We start from the raw sequence: 19,697 nt of genomic DNA, 5'->3' as shown, positions 1-19,697 counted from the left end.
CCAACTACAGCCATCAGTCACTGTTTAGTGTAAGAATCACAGAATGCTACGAGTTGGCGGGGGGATGCTGGACACAAGGTTTAGTCTTTCAATTCATAGATCAGGAATTCAAAGTTCAGACAGACTTGCCAAAGTCCACAGTGAGTTCGGCAGTATTTACTGGGCTTATAGCATTGTCATTCATACATCTAAAATGCAATGATTACTAGATTCCATCTGCCACATTACCTTATGCTGGCATTCAGATACATTCATGTTTCATGGTATCCAAAACACAGTCAATTTCACAGGAAGAACCAGCAACTCTCAACCAATTAAACAATGTTCTCAAGCGCAGCTGACAAATAAAGCTGAAATTCTACATGGGGTTCCTAGGTTACCTGTTGTTGCAAGGACAATATGTGGACCACTCCCATAGCTGAAGCTGGCTATTTTTTTGCCGCTTAAAGAATCCAGTCTCCGAGGTTCAATGGTGCTCTGGACGTCACCTAACCCCAAACAGCCACAACAGTTTGTGCCAAGCACAAAAATCTATGGGAAAAACCACTGTTAGTTCAAGCAGTTCTATTTCTAACAAACCTATAAATTACATCCAAACAGGCATCATCTTCCTTAAGCGAACTGCTTCTTTATATAATAAATAAAATCTAATTTCCATGCTTTTTTTAAAACCTTTTATTCCTTAGTTCCCCCAAGATCTTCAATTTGGCAAATCTATTTCTAAAAATGTGAGTAGCTGAATTATTTTCTTCAAAATTACCTCATCATTTACTGTAGTGTATAAAACTTCATTGCCAGCACTGCCAAAGACACAAGCCTGACGAATTAACTGTAGTTCTTCCTCAGAACAAAGGGAAAAAATTGGCCACTTTCCCACATCTAACATCTTCAAAGATGACAGAGTAGCCTGTACTGGCTGAAAAGGAAAAAATATATGTTGAAACGACAAATTAAAAAGTGAATTTTCTCTGCCCCTTCAGTTCTGTAGAAGAGGGCAAACACACTGCATGTTTCCGAGAGGCCTCTCGCAGCTGCAGGGATTGCCTCTGCCAGCTGCTTCTGGGCGGCTCACAGCCACCAAGCACCGGAGGCCCAGGTGGAACCAGGTCTCCCCTACTCATTGTCCTCAAGGACACAGGAGTCATCCAAAGCTGGGCTTCTGGGAACTGAATGTTCAGCAGATACTTTAAATATTGGCTATGTCTTAAATGTAGCTGTGGAAACTAGGCTGGTTGTAAAAGCAAGAGAGAGAGAGAGAGAGAGAGAGAGAGAGAGAGAGCTGCCATGTCATCTGCCGCCTAAGTCAAGAACAATGCTTAGTAAAGAACAATGCTGACAGTGACACCAAGGAAATGGTCCGAAGTTTTAGTTCATGGGCAAGCTTTACCTGGCCTTCAGTTTGAGGAATTGGTGGATTTCCTCATCCCTCAAGCAAGTTTGGGGGTTGGCAGGAAGAAACACCCAGAAAACACGTGTACTTGTTTGCTAAGGCAGCCGTAACAAAGTAGTGACAAGCGAGGTGGCTTAACCAACAGAAATTCACTGTGTTATGGTTCTGGAAACTGGAGGTCCAAACTCAAGCTCTCAGCTAGCTAGCTCCTTTTGAGGGCTGTGAGGGAAGGATCTCCTTCCAGGCTGCACTTCTCAGCTTGTGGATGGCTGTCTTCTCCCTATGTCTGTTCACATCACCTCCCCCCATGCCCTGCATATCTCTGCATCTAAATTTCTCCTTTTCATAAGGACACCAATTATATTGGATTAAGGTCCACCCTAATGACCTCATCTTAACTAACTACATCTCCACTGACCCCATTTCCAAATAAGTTGCACTGTGAGGTACTGGCTGTTAGGACTTCAACACATAAATGTTGCAGGGTCACAATTAACCCCCTAATAGCATACATTAAGATCACGAGCACCTGCACTCCTAAAAGAGCATGTTATAAATTTGTTTGAAAGAGTTTTACCTATTTGCTACTTTGGAGGCATTTTTATTGATATACTTTTCAACTTGCCAACATTTTGAAGGTTATAATAAGATACATAAATAGCCAATATGTCTATCAAATGGCATGTCTGCTATTTCCCACAACATTAACAAACTTACACATGATTTAAAGCAGCAAAGATTTTCTAAGGCCTCTCTTTACCATCAGTTATTAAATCAACCTTACCAGGAATGTGTTCCAGTGTACAACTGAGTGGACTATCCACTTACCTTCTACAGAACTGAACACCTACTTGTCCCTTCCACCTTAGGAGAGCACAAGTCAGCAACTCTGCTCTTCTCAAGTCCACACTACTAACTTAGCAAGCCTCCCCTGTCCTCATTACCATGAATTTCTCTGGGGCCACCTTCACAGACTCCTGAGTATACTTCAGGGGGACAGAGACCGAGTCTTTTACCACCATGTCATCCATCCCTTGAATGGAGCTAACAATGTAATACATACCTTTGTGTTGGTGAAATGAACAAGTAAATGTTTGAATGGCTATGACTCATTTCTGGATTCACAGCCCTCCTTTCCATCCCATCCTCTGTAACTCCTTCACGGGGAAGCCATTCCGAAAACTGGGCCCCAAATCCCTGCTCCTGGTTCCAGAGCTCTCCATTTCTACTCCACCTGAGCCATATCATCAAACACAACTTTGTTACTAAGTTCTCAAACTTTTAAGTTTCCTTCTGATCACGGCCAACAGTATTAACTTATGGCCAAAGTGAAGTCTGCAGTCAGTAAAGGGAAGCTAAGATGCATGGAGCAGCTGTCCCAATGGCCACTGGACCTAGAGCAAAAATAAGCAGAGCCACCAGCTTTTTTCTTGTAAATAAAGCTTTGTTTTCAGGTTTCTATCTTTTCTGAATAATCTTTGTGGCACTATTGAATGCTGTGGCTAAACAGAACTCAAAAGGTAATTTTCCGAGAAACCCGAAGAAACCCCAGAGAGGAGCTGCAGTGGGTTGAATGGTTTCCCCTCGAAGTCCAGATCCACCTGGAACCTCAGAAGGTGACTTTGTTTGAAAATAGGGTCTTTGCAGATGTAATGAGTTAAGATGGAGTCACAGTGGATTAGAGTGGGCCCTACGTCCAATGACTAATGTCTTTATAAGAAGACAAGAGGGCACACAGTGACACACAGGGAAAAAGGCCAGGTGACAACAGAGACAGGGACTGCAGTGATATATCTGGAAGTCAAGGAGCAGCAAGGATGGCTGGGGGCCACCACCAGAAGCTGAGAAGATTCCTCCTGAGAGATACTGAGGGAGCATTGCCCTGATGATGCCTTGATTTCAGACTTCTAGCCTCCAGAACTGTGAGAAAAGACATTGCTGTTGTTTGAATTGTACTCATCTGTTACAGCAGCCCCAAGAAACTAACAGAGAAGTCAAGCAGCTTGTCCCTGCTATCAGCATCGCCCTGTGAGTTAACGGCAGAGACTGTACCAGGGCCAAGCTCTCCTGATGCCAAATCCAGTCACGTTCCCTCACGGGCCACTTGGATCACAAGACCTTGCCCTAGGAAAAACACCTGTTATCTTTTAGGCAACACCAACAGTTGGTTCTCCCATTCACTTTTGAAACAGTGCTTACTGTTTCTGCATTTATTTTAGTTACAGAGTACTTTGCAAAAAAAAAAAAAATATATATATATATATAATATGTTATATATATATTAGAGGTAGGATATATATATATTTTTTTATATATATATATACATTAGAGGTATATCTAAATCCACAGGCATTCCCTACAGGACAACCTTAATTTGGAATTTGGAATTCAAAAAAAAAGTTTCACATATGTAAGAGGTTACAGTTATATGCAAGTATAAAACTATGTCCCCAATTTTATTATATATATATATTTTAGGAACACACAGTGTTCTATGGTGATGTGACATTAATCTAGGAATCCAAGAATCTTTATTTAAAATTTTTATTTCTTCTCTGTGACACCTGGTTTACTGAAAAAAGAGCAACTTGCCCAAGGCCACGATAGAGCTAAGGATGGAATTTTGTTACATTAGTTTTTAGTTAAGTTTCTACTTTAAATTACCCCACCATCCAACATCATGAAGAAATCTCATTTTCTAGGAGGTCTTCATTTTTAAGTTTTTTCCTATTTTAAGCCTGTAAATTTCCAAAAGAACAAGGTTTAGGAAGTGGAAGTGGAACAAGTATTTAATGTAGATGTATTAATAATCTAACAATGTTTATATCTTATTTCTCATCTTCACAACAATTGTAGGACATAGATATTATTATCTTCATGTTACCTGTGGGGAAACTGGGGCACAGGGAGACTAAGTAATCTTCCAAGATCACTAGCTTCTCAGTGGACGAGCCAGATTAAAGCCCAGAGTTCTTTCCACATATCACCCGATTGCTGGGTAAAAAGTTGACATAAACTGTGATACTGCTGGTAGACCTAGTGTTTGCTTGCATTTGCAGGGAAGGAACAGGCAATAATGCCTACTGTGGGCTGTCTTCCACGAACAGCACAGATGGAAAGACACAATGACTATTTCATTTTTCCCTTGCAAGCAGAGTTTTGTATTTCATCCTGCTGTGCTATTAAATCAAGTGGTTTTCTGGATGTCTAGAATCAGGCTGTAAGTTCCAGCCAGCTCTTACACACCTGTCTACAAATGATTAGTTCTAGGCTTTCTTCCTGGCCCACCTGTATAAAAACCTATGGTACCCAGCCCGTAACTCTACTGGCTACTGCGATTGTAATATGTGTTTTCTTTAATGAAACCTCCAGTCTGTAAGTTTTATGAAATGACGCTACAAGTCAGGAGAATGTGGGATCTGATAGTATCATTGACTAAGATACAAAAATAAGACATGATCATTCCCTTCAAGGAGGTCACAATTTAATAGAAAACAAATAATTACAATATAACCTGGGTACAACAGAGATGTGAATACATTGTTTTTAATCTCTGGCAGAAAGCTGGCTACTGGAAGTTAGTCATCAACAACTCAATTTTTAAGTTTGTTAGGGCAACTATTACATAGGGAACTGATGACTAAATTTATAAAATGCATGTATTTGCATTTTTTGAAGTACATATTTAATACAGGCTGAGCATCCCTAATTCAAAAATCTGAATCCAAAACCCAACTTTTTCAGCACCAATTTTGATGCTCAAAGGTCCTGCTCAAAGGAAATGTTCATTGGAGCATTTCAGATTTCAGGTTTTCAGATTAAAGATACTCAACTGGTAAATATAAAGCAAATATTCCAAAATTTTAAAAAAAATCTGAAATCCAAACGCTTCTGGTCCCAAGCATTTCGGATAAGGGATACTCTACCTGTGTCAGTCTCAAGGAATTACAGCATCTTTGTTCAGAGAAGCAATATACATTCTCCTGTCCAGCACACTCATGAGACAATGTAGGATGCACACAAGAGTCCCCCATAGGAGCCTCAGTCTATCTGCAGTCATTCTGCATAATAGTAGCTGTCTCTGCAGAATGACCCAATCAACTCCGTGCCCCACTGTCAAGTAAGAAACTGGCTGAGCAAGAACCAGGTGTGGTCAATACAAAAGTCTGTATGGGGAAAAAAGCACTACTAAGGAATGAGAGCATGGCAATATGGTGTCCCTAGAATTCAGTCCTGGTTTGGCACAGGTAACCTCCTTACTGCAAATAACACTGCTGCAGGTGATAATTAACCCAGGCCGGCTTTCTTTTACTACTTTTCTCACATCTAGTCCACCTCCCCTTCCTTCAGGATCTGGCATCTGTTTGGGAAATGTCAAGTCCTGAAATTTTAATATTAGCTCAAGGAAAACATAATTAAGGAAATACATCTGCCACAAAATTAGAGGCCAAATTGCACCTTCTTTTTCCTTTGAGTGAGTGCTACCTGTATAACTATGCTTCTCCAGCAACATGAAGAATCGAGTGTATAACCGTACTTCACTTAATTACAGACAACTATCAAGTTGTTGCAATTCAATTTAAAATATAGTATATTTAAAGAAAATCAAAATTACATGTTAGGCATACCTAGCAAAAAAGAGTTAAGAAAAAATGCCAACACTTCACCTTTTGAGTACTACCTAGCATTAGAACAATTTGTATATATTCATTATATCTTATAAATATATTCACTATATAGTATTCATTATATTATAGTCATTCATTCATTATAACACTTCGTATATATATTTGTATATGTTCAATCACTATGTAGTTATAATACTGTAATTTCATTGCTGATTCTGTGAATCTATTCTTTATTTTATGAAACCTGTTCCTAGGAAAAATTAGGAAGTTTTCTGCTAACATTTTGTGAGACTCTCGAGTTCTATACATTACTTTTGTAAGCTACTTTTGGACTTTCCTACAAGGGCTCACAAATGAACACTTAAGTCTGCACATGGTAATGCTACGGTTTAGTTTCAAAAGCTTTGCCATCTTTGTACACGATGCTGGCTTTGCATAATTCTTTACAGTTTGATTGAATTTTGATCTGATTTTATTAAATAAGTATGGGAAACTGACAAAAGTTAATAGTGACAGTTAATATTAAGCTGTCAATAGCAAAAAGCAGATATTTTGTAAATTTAACAAAATAACACAAGATGGAAATCAATATGCATGCAGGAAGATATGAGGCTTTTAACATCAACTGGACACTGAGTGGACTTAAGCTGGTTGACTGTCATGTTCAGATGTGATGGAGAAAGAAATTAAAGAATATCTATGATGAATTGAGAACATATCATCGAAGATCAGACAGTTTATAATTTTAAAAATCTCTGGGAATGGGATAAACACTGGTCAACTCATAGCCTCTCGCAGGCCAGCACTGTCTGAAGGTAGGGGATGGCCTTCCTGCCTCATCCATCACTGTCACCATCTCTGGGAGCCCTTTCTCTGCACCTCAGGCATATCGGTTCCCTGCTGGCCCCTTCAGCATTCTCCATACCCACAACAATTATCTGCTGGCATCTCAGTGATTACACTGTGAGCCCTCAAAGATAGATAGTATCTCATTGATCTTCCTATCGGTGACCAATAGATGCTTCATGACGTATGTTTCATGCGACAGAACACACATGCTCCAAGGGCATGATTTTTCTAACCTTGCCACTGTCTCCAGAGAAAAGAGGAAGTTCTTCTTCCATATGGACTCAGTCCTGGGCAGTCCCTGAGGAAAAAGTATGTGGTAAAATCAGGATCCCTTATGTTCGATGGAACTAGGCAGGTTAAAATTACTTCACTGCTAATAAGCAGAGAAAATAAGCTAAGCTCAAATGTTGTGAAAGGAAGATAAAGGAATTAAGCTTTAGGCATGGGAATTATCAGCTACAAAACTCCAAAAATGTTTGAACTGTTCTGGAACTACTGGATGGCCTCTTACGGGAATCTTCCTGCTGAGGTCTGAAAAAGTAGTCTCAAAATATACATGGGTCCTTAAGACTATAAAGGAAATGAGTAGAAAATTTTCATTTCAGAGTTGACTTCCTATGATAAGGAAAAATAAATTTTAGACCTTGGTCAACTTTTCTCTGGGATTGGAAAGTTCCAAATCACTGGGAAGAGCAGACATCAATTCTCAGTTCCACAGAAGAATATGTGATTTGCTAAGCTGGAAAAAAAAAAAGGAGAAATGAATGAAAATGATGAAAAAATGAATGAATGAATGAATGCGGCTTTGTTATTCTGGACTTAATAAAAAATCTGAAACAATAGCCACCCAACATGTAGCAATGCATTGAATGTTCTTGCCTTAATAACCATGCTAACATCACCTACTTTCTACCAGGTAGAAGTAACAGCAGGAGCAGCTCTGGCAGAAGCTATGCAATATGTCTGGACTGTGGTTCAATAATTACGAGGTTAACTATGTCATCACTAAAAATAAATAAAAATAAAATAATCCCTGTCCTCCAAAAAGCAATTTAATAAGGCTGTATCTTTTTTTTTTTTTTTTTTTTTTTTGAGACCGAGTCTTGCTCCGTTGCCCGGGCTGGAGTGCAGTGGCCGGATCTCAGCTCACTGCAAGCTCCGCCTCCCAGGTTTACTCCATTCTCCTGCCTCAGCCTCCCGTGTAGCTGGGACTACAGGCGCCCGCCACCTCGCCCAGCTAGTTTTTTTGTATTTTTTAGTAAAGATGGGGTTTCACCGTGTTAGCCAGGCTGGTCTCGATCTTCTGACCTCATGATCCACCCATCTCAGCCTCCCAAAGTGCTGGGATTACAGGTTTGAGCCACCGCGCCCAGCCAATAAGGCTGTATTTAAAGATGTTGCTTTTTCTAATTCATGAGGTGGCGTCCATTTTCTTAAATATAATCTTTTATTTCAGGTACTAACATCAGAACATTTTATCTGATATTTTCTACAGTAGAGTGAGACCCCCATAATAGACAGATTAAAAACAATAATCAAAATATGGCCAAGTCTAAACAGTGTTCCTTATCAATGTTTTCTACACCCTTGAAGATATTAGTAATTTTTTTCCTCAGCTATAAAAAGATCTTGCAGAATATGAGGAATCATAATTTATTCAGAATTATTATAACTTAAAATTATGAAAATTAATAGCAAATTATTATTTATAACGTTTGGAAACAAGTAAAAAAGATATGCTTGCTTTTAAGAAGATCATTTAGAAGTTTCTCACTTAAAAATGTATAAACCAATCCGATTGATGATACGGAAAGATATTTTGCCATTTTAATTAATACTTACTACATATTATCTATGGCATCTTAGCAGATCTGTTAAAATCCTAATTTTCTCTAAGACCCAGCATGACTGCCACTGAGATTTACATCAGTGTGGATCCTGATTACCCAAATGGGCTGAGACCTCTTCTCTGTATTTCCACAGCAGTTTTTTTGTTTTGTTTTTAACTACATTGATGGCACTTTTCAAATTCTGCCTCATATGACAGTTATTCTTGTATGATGTATCTTCTCTATTAATTGGTAAGCTCTTCAAAAGGGCAGACGATGATTCCTTCATTGCCACAGCCCATGGATCAGAGTAAAACACAACGTATTTATAGAAAGCATCCTTAGAACCCAGCTTTGTGTATATTAGAACTGGCCTGTATCAAAGATCCCTCTCTTTCTCCTTCCTCCTACCAAGAAACACCTTTTCCATATTTGCCCCAAGTTTCCTGGAATAAAAAATAAAAGGAGAGGAGAAGAAAGGAGAGAAGAGAAAAAACGAAAAGGGACCAAGTAGAGATGTGACTGCCCCTCACTGCACTACTCTAGGCCCCTTTCGTTCCTAGCAGAAGGGAAATCTTGCTAATGTGCAAAATCATGAAAAAGTGATCCTGGGCTTTTGAGTAGGACAAAACCTCTTTTCAGTGTCTTTCATCAATTTCAAGTATAATGAAACTCTTTAAAATTAGAATGGTGGGAACACAGGCCATTCTGTTTATCTGACATCAGGTTAAGACATAATTGCATGTATGTCATGGAAATTACCACATTCAAAGAAATGACGTGCAGGATTCAATTTGGATGAAATATAAGATTAACATAATTTCATATTAGTCAATCAGCAAGTCCTTCAAGATTTAAAAATAAATCAAGATTAATTACTATTGTATACTACTACTAAAAAGTCTTTTGAATTTTTTAGCATTGTAGGAGATGGTTGGCTTTTTTTTACATTATTTCAATGTGATGCATACATAATAGAGAAAACTAGCATCCCCAATTTGCATGTATAGTTTGTGTAATACATGTGGAGATTACCTTACCCTGTTATCCATGTGATTTCACCAGGTTATTAACAATAGGTTGCTATACATACTTAAAATAACAATTCACAATATACATACAGAAAGCCAGATCCATGATGTGATAAAATGTATTCTAAATGACAACAGCAATAATAACAGTAAAAATAAAAATAAAGTTATTCTGTGCCAGGCACTAAGTGCCTCACCTTATCTCATTTAATCTTTATAATATCCAAATGAAACAGGTTAATCATTGCCTCCATTTTATTCACACATTTCAGTAACGTGACCAACAGTGTCAGAGCCAGTATTAGAACTGGGACTATTCCAAAGCCCTTGTTTTGGGACTCTCCACTGTATTTCAGGGCTAGATACTTTAAGATTTTCTTGCGTACATTCTCAACAGTTTTATTCTATACTGACTGGCTGGGAGCATTCCCTCCAAACACTTTTGTACCTGATTGTTTTAAATTTCTGGAACCCAGTATTCAGTCATCTTTAATCCTGCTCCTTTTTGATCCTTGTAAAGTTGTCTTCTAGAGCAAAGTTAATGTGACTGGAAATACAAATACATAAATAAATTCTATTAGAGAAAAACAGAAGGAAAAGAATACACTATCTTGCACATTTAACAATCCATTCTTTATCTGCAAAAAATACAGTTTAAAAACTGTATCTGTGCTATCTACTATTAAAAAGTCAGCAGCAGAGATGCTCTATTATAAAAATGTTAAAGTTATAAAATGTAACTTTTGAATATCATACTTTATAAGCTTCAGGAGAGGGTTTAAACAATCTGGACACTGAAACATATGAAAAAATGTACACTACGGCGAATTTCATCTATAGTATTTCCATACAGAAAATAAGAGAGAATCCATGTGGAAATGTAAAAAAAAAAAGCAAAACTTTCGAACTTTTAGAAGTATAGAAATATCTTCATGACCTCAGAGCAGTTAAAGATTTCATAAATACGACAAGAAAGCATAAACCACACAGAAAAGAGCAGTAAATATGAACAAAGGCAAAAATATGCCACAGAATGGGGGTTGGTATTTGTCACATACATAATGGACAGCTTGGAAAGGATTCATATACAAAATATATAAAGAATGCCTATAAATCAATAAGAAAACAAATGACACAATTCAAAAGTGAACAAAGGATCCATGCAATTCATAGAAGAATAAATTAATAAACATATTAAAAGATACTCAAGTTCACCACGTTATTTATAATAGAAATGCAACCACAATGAGATAGATCTCTTTTATCAGCAAAAGTTCAAGGGGGACAATTCCCCAGTGCTGGCGAGGATGTAGATGAGAAGGCATACTCATATACACTGCTAGAAGGAATGTAAATTGGTACAATCACTCTACAGAACAGTTCAACAATATTTAGACCACAGCAGTCTTTCCATCTTTTTTTGATATGTATACATAACTGAAACAAAAATTTCACAAAATAATTCGTACTCCTCCTACATGAGATGCTTGATATCTTTTCTATTTTTTCTACTTTATGCTATTTTATTCTACCCTACTCTATCCTATTTTATCCTGTTCAATTTCATTTTAAAAGAAAATGCTGATCTCAGCCCACTAATTTCCAGATCACTAGCAAGTCCTGCAATTTTAGCAACACTGCCCTAGATAAACTCTAGAGCATACACACAAATACTCCCAACAGCAAAAAGCAAGAAAGTGCAAACGAATTGATCAACAGAACCAATGAACTGTGGCATACGCATACTATGCAGCTATTAAAACAAATTATCTAGAATCAAAACAGGTATATCTACAAAACAGTGTTCACCAAAATCACTACGTCACAAAATGATACATATGGTATACTATTTGATACAATTTTAAAACATGCAGAAGACAATACCATTTTAACATGTTATGGGATACCAACATATGCCTGGCTAGACTTTGATGGGAAATTTTTCATGGGGAAGTTTTGGTGGAGGGAATACCAAAGACAAAAGGTCCCACGTAACTGTCAATAAACTGGTGTGCTACAGCTTTTCCATCTGACAAGATGGCTTTCAAGACTTTGAGCTTAAATTAATCATCTCAGGATGCAGAGATTAAGGTTACCCCACGTTAAAGAAAATAAACTCTTAAAATGAGAATTCTATCATTCTAATTTTGCCTTTACCAAGGACATGGAAATTCAATAAACGTTTGGTAATGAAAACTCATAATTTCTTTAGCCATCTATAAAATAAAATTGAATCAATACCCTAGGAAGGCCAGGCATGGTGGCTCACACCTGTAATCCCAGCACTTTGAGAATCGCTTGAGGTCCCCAAAAGTTTCAGACTAGCCTGGGCAACATAGGAAGACCCTGTCTCTACAGAAAACTTAAAAATTAGCTACATGTGGTAGTACACACCTGTAGTCCCAGCTACGCCGGAGGCTAAGATAGGTGGATCGCTTGAGCCTGGATGTCAAGGCTTCAGTGAACCATGATTGCACCACTACACTTGGCCCGGGTGCCAAAGATCTTATCTCAAAAAATAAAAAATAAATAAATAAATTTTTTAAAAAAAATGAGCTATGATCACACCATTGCACATCAGCCTAAGCAACAGAGCAAGACTCCATCTCTAAAAAAATAAAAATAGGCCGGGCATGGTGGCTCATGTGTAATCCCAACACTTTGGGAAGCAGAGGTGGGAGGATTAATTGAGGCCAGCCTGGCCAACATGGTGAAACCCCATCTCTACTAAAATACAAAAATTAGCCAGGAGTAAGGGTGTGTGCCTGTAATCCAAGCTACTTGGGAGACTGAGGCAGGAGAGTCACTTGAACCCAGAAGGCAGAGGTTACCGTGATCCAAGATCACGCCACTGCACTCCAGCCTGGGTGACAGAGTGAGACTCCATCTCAAAAAATAATAATAAAAAATAGATTTTTTAAATAGGAGGATTAAATAACATTCCAATGAGTAGTATTTATACTATTGTACCTGTAAGAAAAATCCAAAATGGAAAAATAATGTTTAATATCAGTGTATTAAAACGGCAAAAATGTGCTTTCTACTTATGGTCTAAATCTGCTTACAAGCATCCCCTTTTCTGCATAGGAGGGCAATGTTTCTTGTAGAACCAGGGCAAAAGCTGGCAACAGTACTGGGAAGATTTTCTTCACAGTGACAGTGTTACAGCATAAGATCATCTCATATGATCTTATTATGGGATGACAGTAAGATTATCTTACTATATGTTACTTTATTAGATTTTCCCTTATATGTTTGTTTTGGGATATATGACTTGGCTCATATATATATGATATATAATTATTTATATTAAAAGGTGCTTTGTTCTTTGCCAAACAGTCTCTTATGTATTTCCTCATTTTATTCAAATGTAACCTAAAACTGTTTTTACAGAATCTTACTGTACTAATATCTGCCTTGCAATATAAATAGAAAATAGAATGATAAGTACCCTCTCCAAGCAGAAGCTCCCACCACTGATCTCTGTCTTTAAAGGTTCCAAATGGGACACTCAGGGGCCAGTATTTCAAGTCTGTACAAAAGTAACGTTTCAAAGCCAAATATATATCAAGTAAGGTAATCTGTCACATGACATTTCCTATTTCAGCTGTTTTCCTAATTGTATGGCTCAATAATTTATTTTTAAAGTATCCCCATTTGGGGTAGATAACTCCTTATTTCCATATATTCTATGCTGAGAGTTTTCTCTATACTCTTAAAAACTATGCAGTTAAAGACTACTGAACAAGGGGACACTCTTTTGATAATGTGATAAACACATTCATTCTTAATCTTCACATAAAGTCAAATAATTCATTTCCCTGTGTAAAACATAAAACAGGTACATATTATTTTTGGTAAAGTAATCAGTATTAATCAGTGTATCTGCTACACAACGTGTTATATTACTTGGTAATACCTCTGACCTAAAAAATGAGTTAAGCTGCTTACAGGACATAGGTTCATTTGCCTAATTAATTCAACAAATATTAATTCAGTGCCTGCAGTAGGCACTGAATTGAAAGCAAATACATGAGAGAAAACAGAATAACGTAGAGCAAAACAATATCCAGCTCTTAGGGGCTTGTGTCCACATTACCCCAACCCAATGGTAGGTTTTAAGTGCTGACATTTTGCAGTTAATCAGGGGCTTCTAAATGCTAATAATTCTTCTTTAGAAGTGATTCCAGAAGAAGGGGTGACGAAGAAATAGTAATTCCTGCAGAGAAGTCTCAGTGTTACATATTTTAAAATTCAACTTAATGAGATCAACTCTAAAGCTATGCTTGAGAAACACGTTAATATTTTTTAGTGTATGTGCTGCCGAAGCGAGCACGAGAAACACATTAATATTTTTTAGAATTCTCTCAATATAGAACTCTATGCTTGAAATTATCCCATCTGGGTGGGCAACACATTTGATGATGCTTTTATAATCAAAAGAAACAGGAAATTAAATAATATCTATGTCTTTTAGGGTACCAGCATGCAGTTTACAGCATCAGTGTGTTAATGAGCTGCAGACCGCATAAATTTCAATAGGATAATGATGGTTCCCAAATATATGCTTAGGTGAGTCATTAGATAGTATCTTTAATAGCTTTTTAAGGGTCATCTTCAAGTTATAAATAATATAAATACATATACAATAATAAAACATGATCCCAATTTTCACTTGCAAAAAAGGATAATGTTAGCTGTAATGTTAGCTCCACTTAAATGAGATGTCTAAAATCAATGGCAAATAACAGTAAAATACCTACATGGCTAATTAAAATGGAACAATTATAAACAGTATGGACAAAACTTAAATACTAAAAGCATAACTAAAACTAGCACACGACCTCAGAGGAAATGATATTGCCATATGTTCATGAAAAACAGAAAACTGTTGTGTAGAATACAGAAACACTGTTGCTATTTTAATTATTTTTTAAAAAGTTTTAAATAGTTTTAAAACTGTTGCTATTTTAATTATTTTTTAAAAAGTTTTAAATAGTTTTTTTAAAAAGTTTTCCAAATTTCAACAAGAGTGATGAGTCAGATCTTCAGTACAAAGCAAAGCAGTATTTAATTGAAAAGATTACTGAGATTGACAACTTCAGTCTTTTCAACCACACACAGCGAAAGTGTCATTTTCAAATATGAAAAATAACACAAATGATAAAAATATTTTTAAGTTGTTATATTAACTAATGTGAGTTGAGACTTGAGATCTCATTTATAAATCCATTTTAAATCTAGGTCCTTATAGATTTAATCCAATTTTTCAAAAAAAAATCTTAACACGCCTGTTACAGAGATCCTAATTGTTAAAGATCTTTGACCCACAGCATACCTATTCCTTCAACATGGCAGGCCCTCTTGGTCTCGGCTCATTTCCACTTGAGATTGGTTTTGTTCAGTATTATATACATGCATACATGCAGCATAATACAGGATGTATTATAATGCACTCAAAATTTGTTTTATTCACATACTATCTCCTACTGGTACTTGTTAGCTCAAAACATCTTCCATAGGGAAATATACATAAGAGATATTAGCTCAGGCCAATTAGCAAGGCTGAAGACATAAAAGAAACCCACTCTAATGTCAGATTAATGCTGAAAAATTATTATGGTTTAAGTTTCCTGGAAACCTTCACGTTGTTAGTGATTTGTTTTTCTAAGACCACCAGAGTGGGCACAAAAGAACCAGCAAGTAGGCAAGGCTAAAAGCAAAACTGCAAATTTATTCTTTGGTCATCTAGCTTCAGGGACCGGAGCTGGGGGGAGGGGGGAGTTTCTAATACAGTCCGGACAAGAGTGGGGGCTGAGAAAGCCCACCCCCGGCGCATCTGCTGGGAGCAACATTTCTAGGAATGGAAGGGCAATAGGCGGGGCACGGGCATGTCGGGGGAGGGCGGCCGCTCCGCAGGTGCCACCAGGTAAATCTTGGTCTCCTCGGATTGACATCACCTGGTGCATGCCTGATTAATCTGCACCTTCCCTGGCGTCAGCTGCATTCTCGCACACACGGGAAGAGTTGGTGGTGAAGAAGAACCCGGAAGTGCACCATCCTGCCTCCGTTCGTCCAAACAGTTAGAATGTGATCACCATGTGAACTGGACACATGTTCCTTCCAGACAATGAAAGCTCAAAGTATCATCTCAGCCTTCCATTGATGGACATGATCAATATCCCTTACAAGGAGGCAAGCTATCCCCTCCTTTGAAGTAAAATCTTCATGTGGACCTCTCTTTTAGTCTTTAACAAGAGTCCTTAATGTCACTCTGTAACCCCAATAATTCCTGGTCTCCAATCTCCCTTTTCCTGGACAATTTTAACCTGTAGCAATATTTATTTATTTATTAGATGGGGTCTTACTCTATTGCCCAAGCTGGAGTGCAGTGGTGTGATCATGGCTCACTGCAGCCTCAACCTTCCCGGCTCAAGTGATCTTCTCACTACAGCCTCCCAAGTAGCTGAAACTACAGGTGTGTGCCACCACACCTGGCTAATTTTTTGTTTGTTCGTTTGTTTTTCTGTAGAGACAAAGTTCTGCCATGCTGTCCAGGCTGGTCTCTAACTCCTAGGCTCAAGAAGATTTGACTGCCTCGGTCTCTCAAAGTGCTGGGATTACAGGTGAGCCACCACGCCCAGCCTGATTTGTAGTAATTTAAATCCAAGTAAACGTCAACAGTAGCAGTATCTTGGGGCATTTAAATTTCACTTTAATCAACTGATAAAACCAAACTTGAATATGATAATTTTGTAGGGCATAAGCAAATTCCATGGATTCCTTACATTTATGGTCCTAGATTAGTAAAATTTTGGTGTTTGAACACCAAATATTTGTAATCTATGTAAGTAAAGGACATGAGGGGAAACACACTTTACTTTCTAAAATTATTCCTCTCCATCACCCTCTTTCTCTAAGCCTTCTTTAATTATGCATTGAAATTTAGTTAGGTTTATCCAGTTCATTCCGATACCTCTAAGAGAGGTCATTTAATACCTTACCGCATAATATCACACCGGGTGATTTAAGCTCCTCTCCTACACAGTTTCAAAAACAGAAAAGCAATGAACATTCTTAAAAAAGTTCTTCACTAGTCATCCACAGTCAGAGGGACATTTGGAAGCAATCGCAAAAAACGGTGGAGACAACATACAGTTTTTCTCAGCACAATTTACATAGTTGTCTGGCTAGTCTCTTCCTTGTAAAAGTCTAGTGTCTTCATTTGATGTGCTAAGTTAAACTGTAAACTCCTGAATAATTTGAACTCTTATTTGGGGAAAAAATGTTTTTTTACCTATATACTATAAAAAATGGTGACATTTATCACAAGGGTCATGCTGTGGGATCCCATAAAAGACACTGTAGAGCGTGATAAAGAACGTTTTCTCTCAGAAGAACATTTATCTCCAAAACCCAGTTCTCCATGTTAAACATCACCTTTGGTTTATCCTTCAGACTCACTATATCCATGATGTTTAAAATTGCAACCCATACCTGCACTCCCAATTCCCTTTCTCTGTTCTCCTTTTGCATTTTTTCATAGCGTCTGTCATTTTCTAACCTAATAAGCAAATATGGTTTTTATCATTCTTTGCTAGAATGTAAGCTCCAGAGGGAAGGGATCTTTGTCTCTTTTGTTCATTGATACATCCCAAGAATGTATCTGACAGAAAATAAATTTTTGTTGAATAAATGAATGAATCTATGTTGAGTTCAGTACAAAAATATCTCTGGAGTAAGTTAGTTCCCAATTTTATTTCCACAATTAACAAATACCTTCTGAGCTTCAATTATGGTGGCGCTAGATTGATCATACCCTTACAAATAAATAATATCAGATGGTGATTAAGTGCTACAAAGCCAAACTAGCAGTACAAGAGTTTGGAGAGCCAGCCATTTTAGGTGAGGTAGTCACCTCTCTGAAATGATGGCAATTGTTTCAAGACTTAAATGAAGTTCTGTGCCATGCAGATTTTGGAGGAGCGGGAAAGTGAGCATTGAACATACTGGAAATATCAAATGCAGAAGCCCTGGGGTGAGGGTCTGCTTGGCGAGCCCAGCAAGAACAATAAGGCCTGAGTGGTGGAAGTGGGGCATGCAAGAACCTATCATTCTTGTTGCTTTTACCTGCTGCTTAATAACATGCATGTACTGTCTAGCAGGAAATAGATTACATTTCACCCAGAGTACTCATTCTCTGAGCCTAAATGGCTCTTCCAGCCCCCAAATCTGTATCAGCACATCATATAAGATTACAAGGCACACAGTAATGACATTGTTAAGAAACTCTTCACAGTAGCCCCAGCGGTCACGAAACTGACTTAACTAAGACCCCCCCCCCCCCCCCCGTCTAGTAAGGTATAAAGCCCAGCAGGAACACAATACTAGGAAGGTGCAAAGCCAGGAGGTTGAATAAACGTTAAACAGTGACTGTCACTTTCGAGTCTGGGGGAAAGAGCAATGATCCAGAGCACTGTTTGTGAACTCAACCACTTTTATTCAGCTCTAACAAGGTAAGTCGCCAAGCGCGGTACAAAGTAGCTCCACGAAATACATTTTGTTATAGTCCTGGCCTCGAACTGTTGCAACATTTTATGTAATTTTTGCAAAGAACAAAAGCAAAAAGTTCATCTAAATTCGCCTTCCAACTCAGTTCTTTCTCCGCCAAGACGGAGCGCTTGGGAAGTTTTCAATGTCTGAAAACCTCTATTTCCAGGGCTGAGCAGAGCAGTCATGTTGCGGCTTAAGACGCTCGGCGATTTCTTCCCCTCCCTCCACAGTTTCAAAACAGCTTCGCCTAACAAAGTCAAACTTTCCGCGCTATTCCTGGACATCAGGACCAAACGTCAAAGCATATACTGCCACTGAGTTAGCGAGCCGGTCTGGGGCCCCGGACCTGGGGTACTAGATTTATGGGACTGGAGCGTAGGGGTCGAGGCGACAGAAATGAAAACATCAGCAATCTATGCAGTGCTGCGAGTTGGTTAGGAAGGCGAAACTCCAGGCAGGACGCTCCCCCGGGACCCGTGACGGCCCCCCCCTCCCCCGCCCCAGCCGCACCGGACGCGAGAGCTTAAATTGAGAGGCCTCTCGGCAGGTGATCACCCTGGAATGACCCCAACAGGACCCCTACCCGAGAACTCGCGCATGCGCAGCGCAGCATGGGCCGGCGGCTTGGGCAGGATGTAGTCCCAGAGCAGCGCGCCGGACCCACGCCAGAGGAATTGCGCATGCGCGGGGCAATCTCTGCCCGCGGCCTGGGCTGGGGTGTAGCTCCAGAACCTAGCCCCTAGCTACCGCCAGCAGGTTTACGCATGCGCGGCGACGCCTAGGCCTGTGGCACGGTCGCGGCTCTAGTCCCCTGGGCCCCTCAGCGTTCTCTGGCGGGGAGGTCGGGCTGCAGGGCGGGGAGGGATGGCCTGCCCCAGGGGTACCTGACAGCATCCCACGTCACGGCCGCCATCCCCCTCGGCCTGCCACACCGCTCCTCCACCCTCTTACCTTCGCGCAGGCCGGAGCCTCGTCCGCTCCGCCTCCTGGGTAGCGGTTACTGTACGGTCAGGGGCCCTGCGCCGCGACGACTTGGCGCCTCCCCCTGAAACGGCCCGGCCTCGGCGGGCTGCGCTCGGGTGCCCGGCCGACAGGGAAAGGAAGGGAGCGCAGACGAGGGGAGGGGGCTGGCGACGGCGCCTCGCCCCTCCTCTCCTCCCTAGGCTGCCCACCGCCGCCCCTCCCCTTTCTCGCAGACGCCCCCTCCCCTCGTAGTTGACCCCCGGGAGTGGACGCCGCATCTCCAGCCCGGCTTTTCCAGGGAATTCCTCCGTGGGTCACCCCCACCTTCTCAAGGGTTATGTTCTCGCAAATCTTGGGAATTTGTGGATACCCGACCTAGAAGGAGGAGGCGTGTTTGATGCTGAGAGCAACCTTTTCCACAGCCCCTCTCCTCCAGCCTGCTCCAGCTTTTCTT

General features: G+C 39.5%; 1 protein-coding gene across 12 annotated transcripts in view; it reads right to left on the bottom strand.

Annotated features, from left to right (window-relative positions):
- Positions 1–19,460, bottom strand: part of RCBTB2 (RCC1 and BTB domain containing protein 2) — a 45,391-nt gene extending 25,931 nt beyond the window's left edge. Inside the window, exons 1-6 of one of the 12 annotated variants that reach the window (XM_023187300.1) lie at positions 19,232–19,460; positions 10,176–10,274; positions 7,511–7,606; positions 7,101–7,165; positions 761–916; positions 381–531 (exon numbers count right to left, since the gene is read on the bottom strand). In XM_023187300.1, coding sequence (XP_023043068.1) covers positions 381–531; positions 761–916; positions 7,101–7,142 — 349 coding nt within the window. In that variant the 5' untranslated portion in view covers positions 7,143–7,165; positions 7,511–7,606; positions 10,176–10,274; positions 19,232–19,460. Of the gene's footprint in view, positions 1–380; positions 532–760; positions 917–7,100; positions 7,166–7,510; positions 7,607–10,175; positions 10,275–18,863; positions 18,957–19,231 lie in introns of those variants that run through there. The other 11 variants (XM_023187301.1, XM_023187297.1, XM_023187302.2 and 8 more) reach the window with 11 other exon arrangements.
- Between the last annotated feature and the right edge of the window lie 237 nt (positions 19,461–19,697).

Source organism: Piliocolobus tephrosceles, chromosome X (assembly GCF_002776525.5).
Source record: "Piliocolobus tephrosceles isolate RC106 chromosome X, ASM277652v3, whole genome shotgun sequence".
NCBI lineage: Eukaryota > Metazoa > Chordata > Mammalia > Primates > Cercopithecidae > Piliocolobus > Piliocolobus tephrosceles.
The sequence above is the reverse complement of the archived record's forward strand: the minus strand, read 5'-3'. Positions and strand labels throughout refer to the sequence as shown.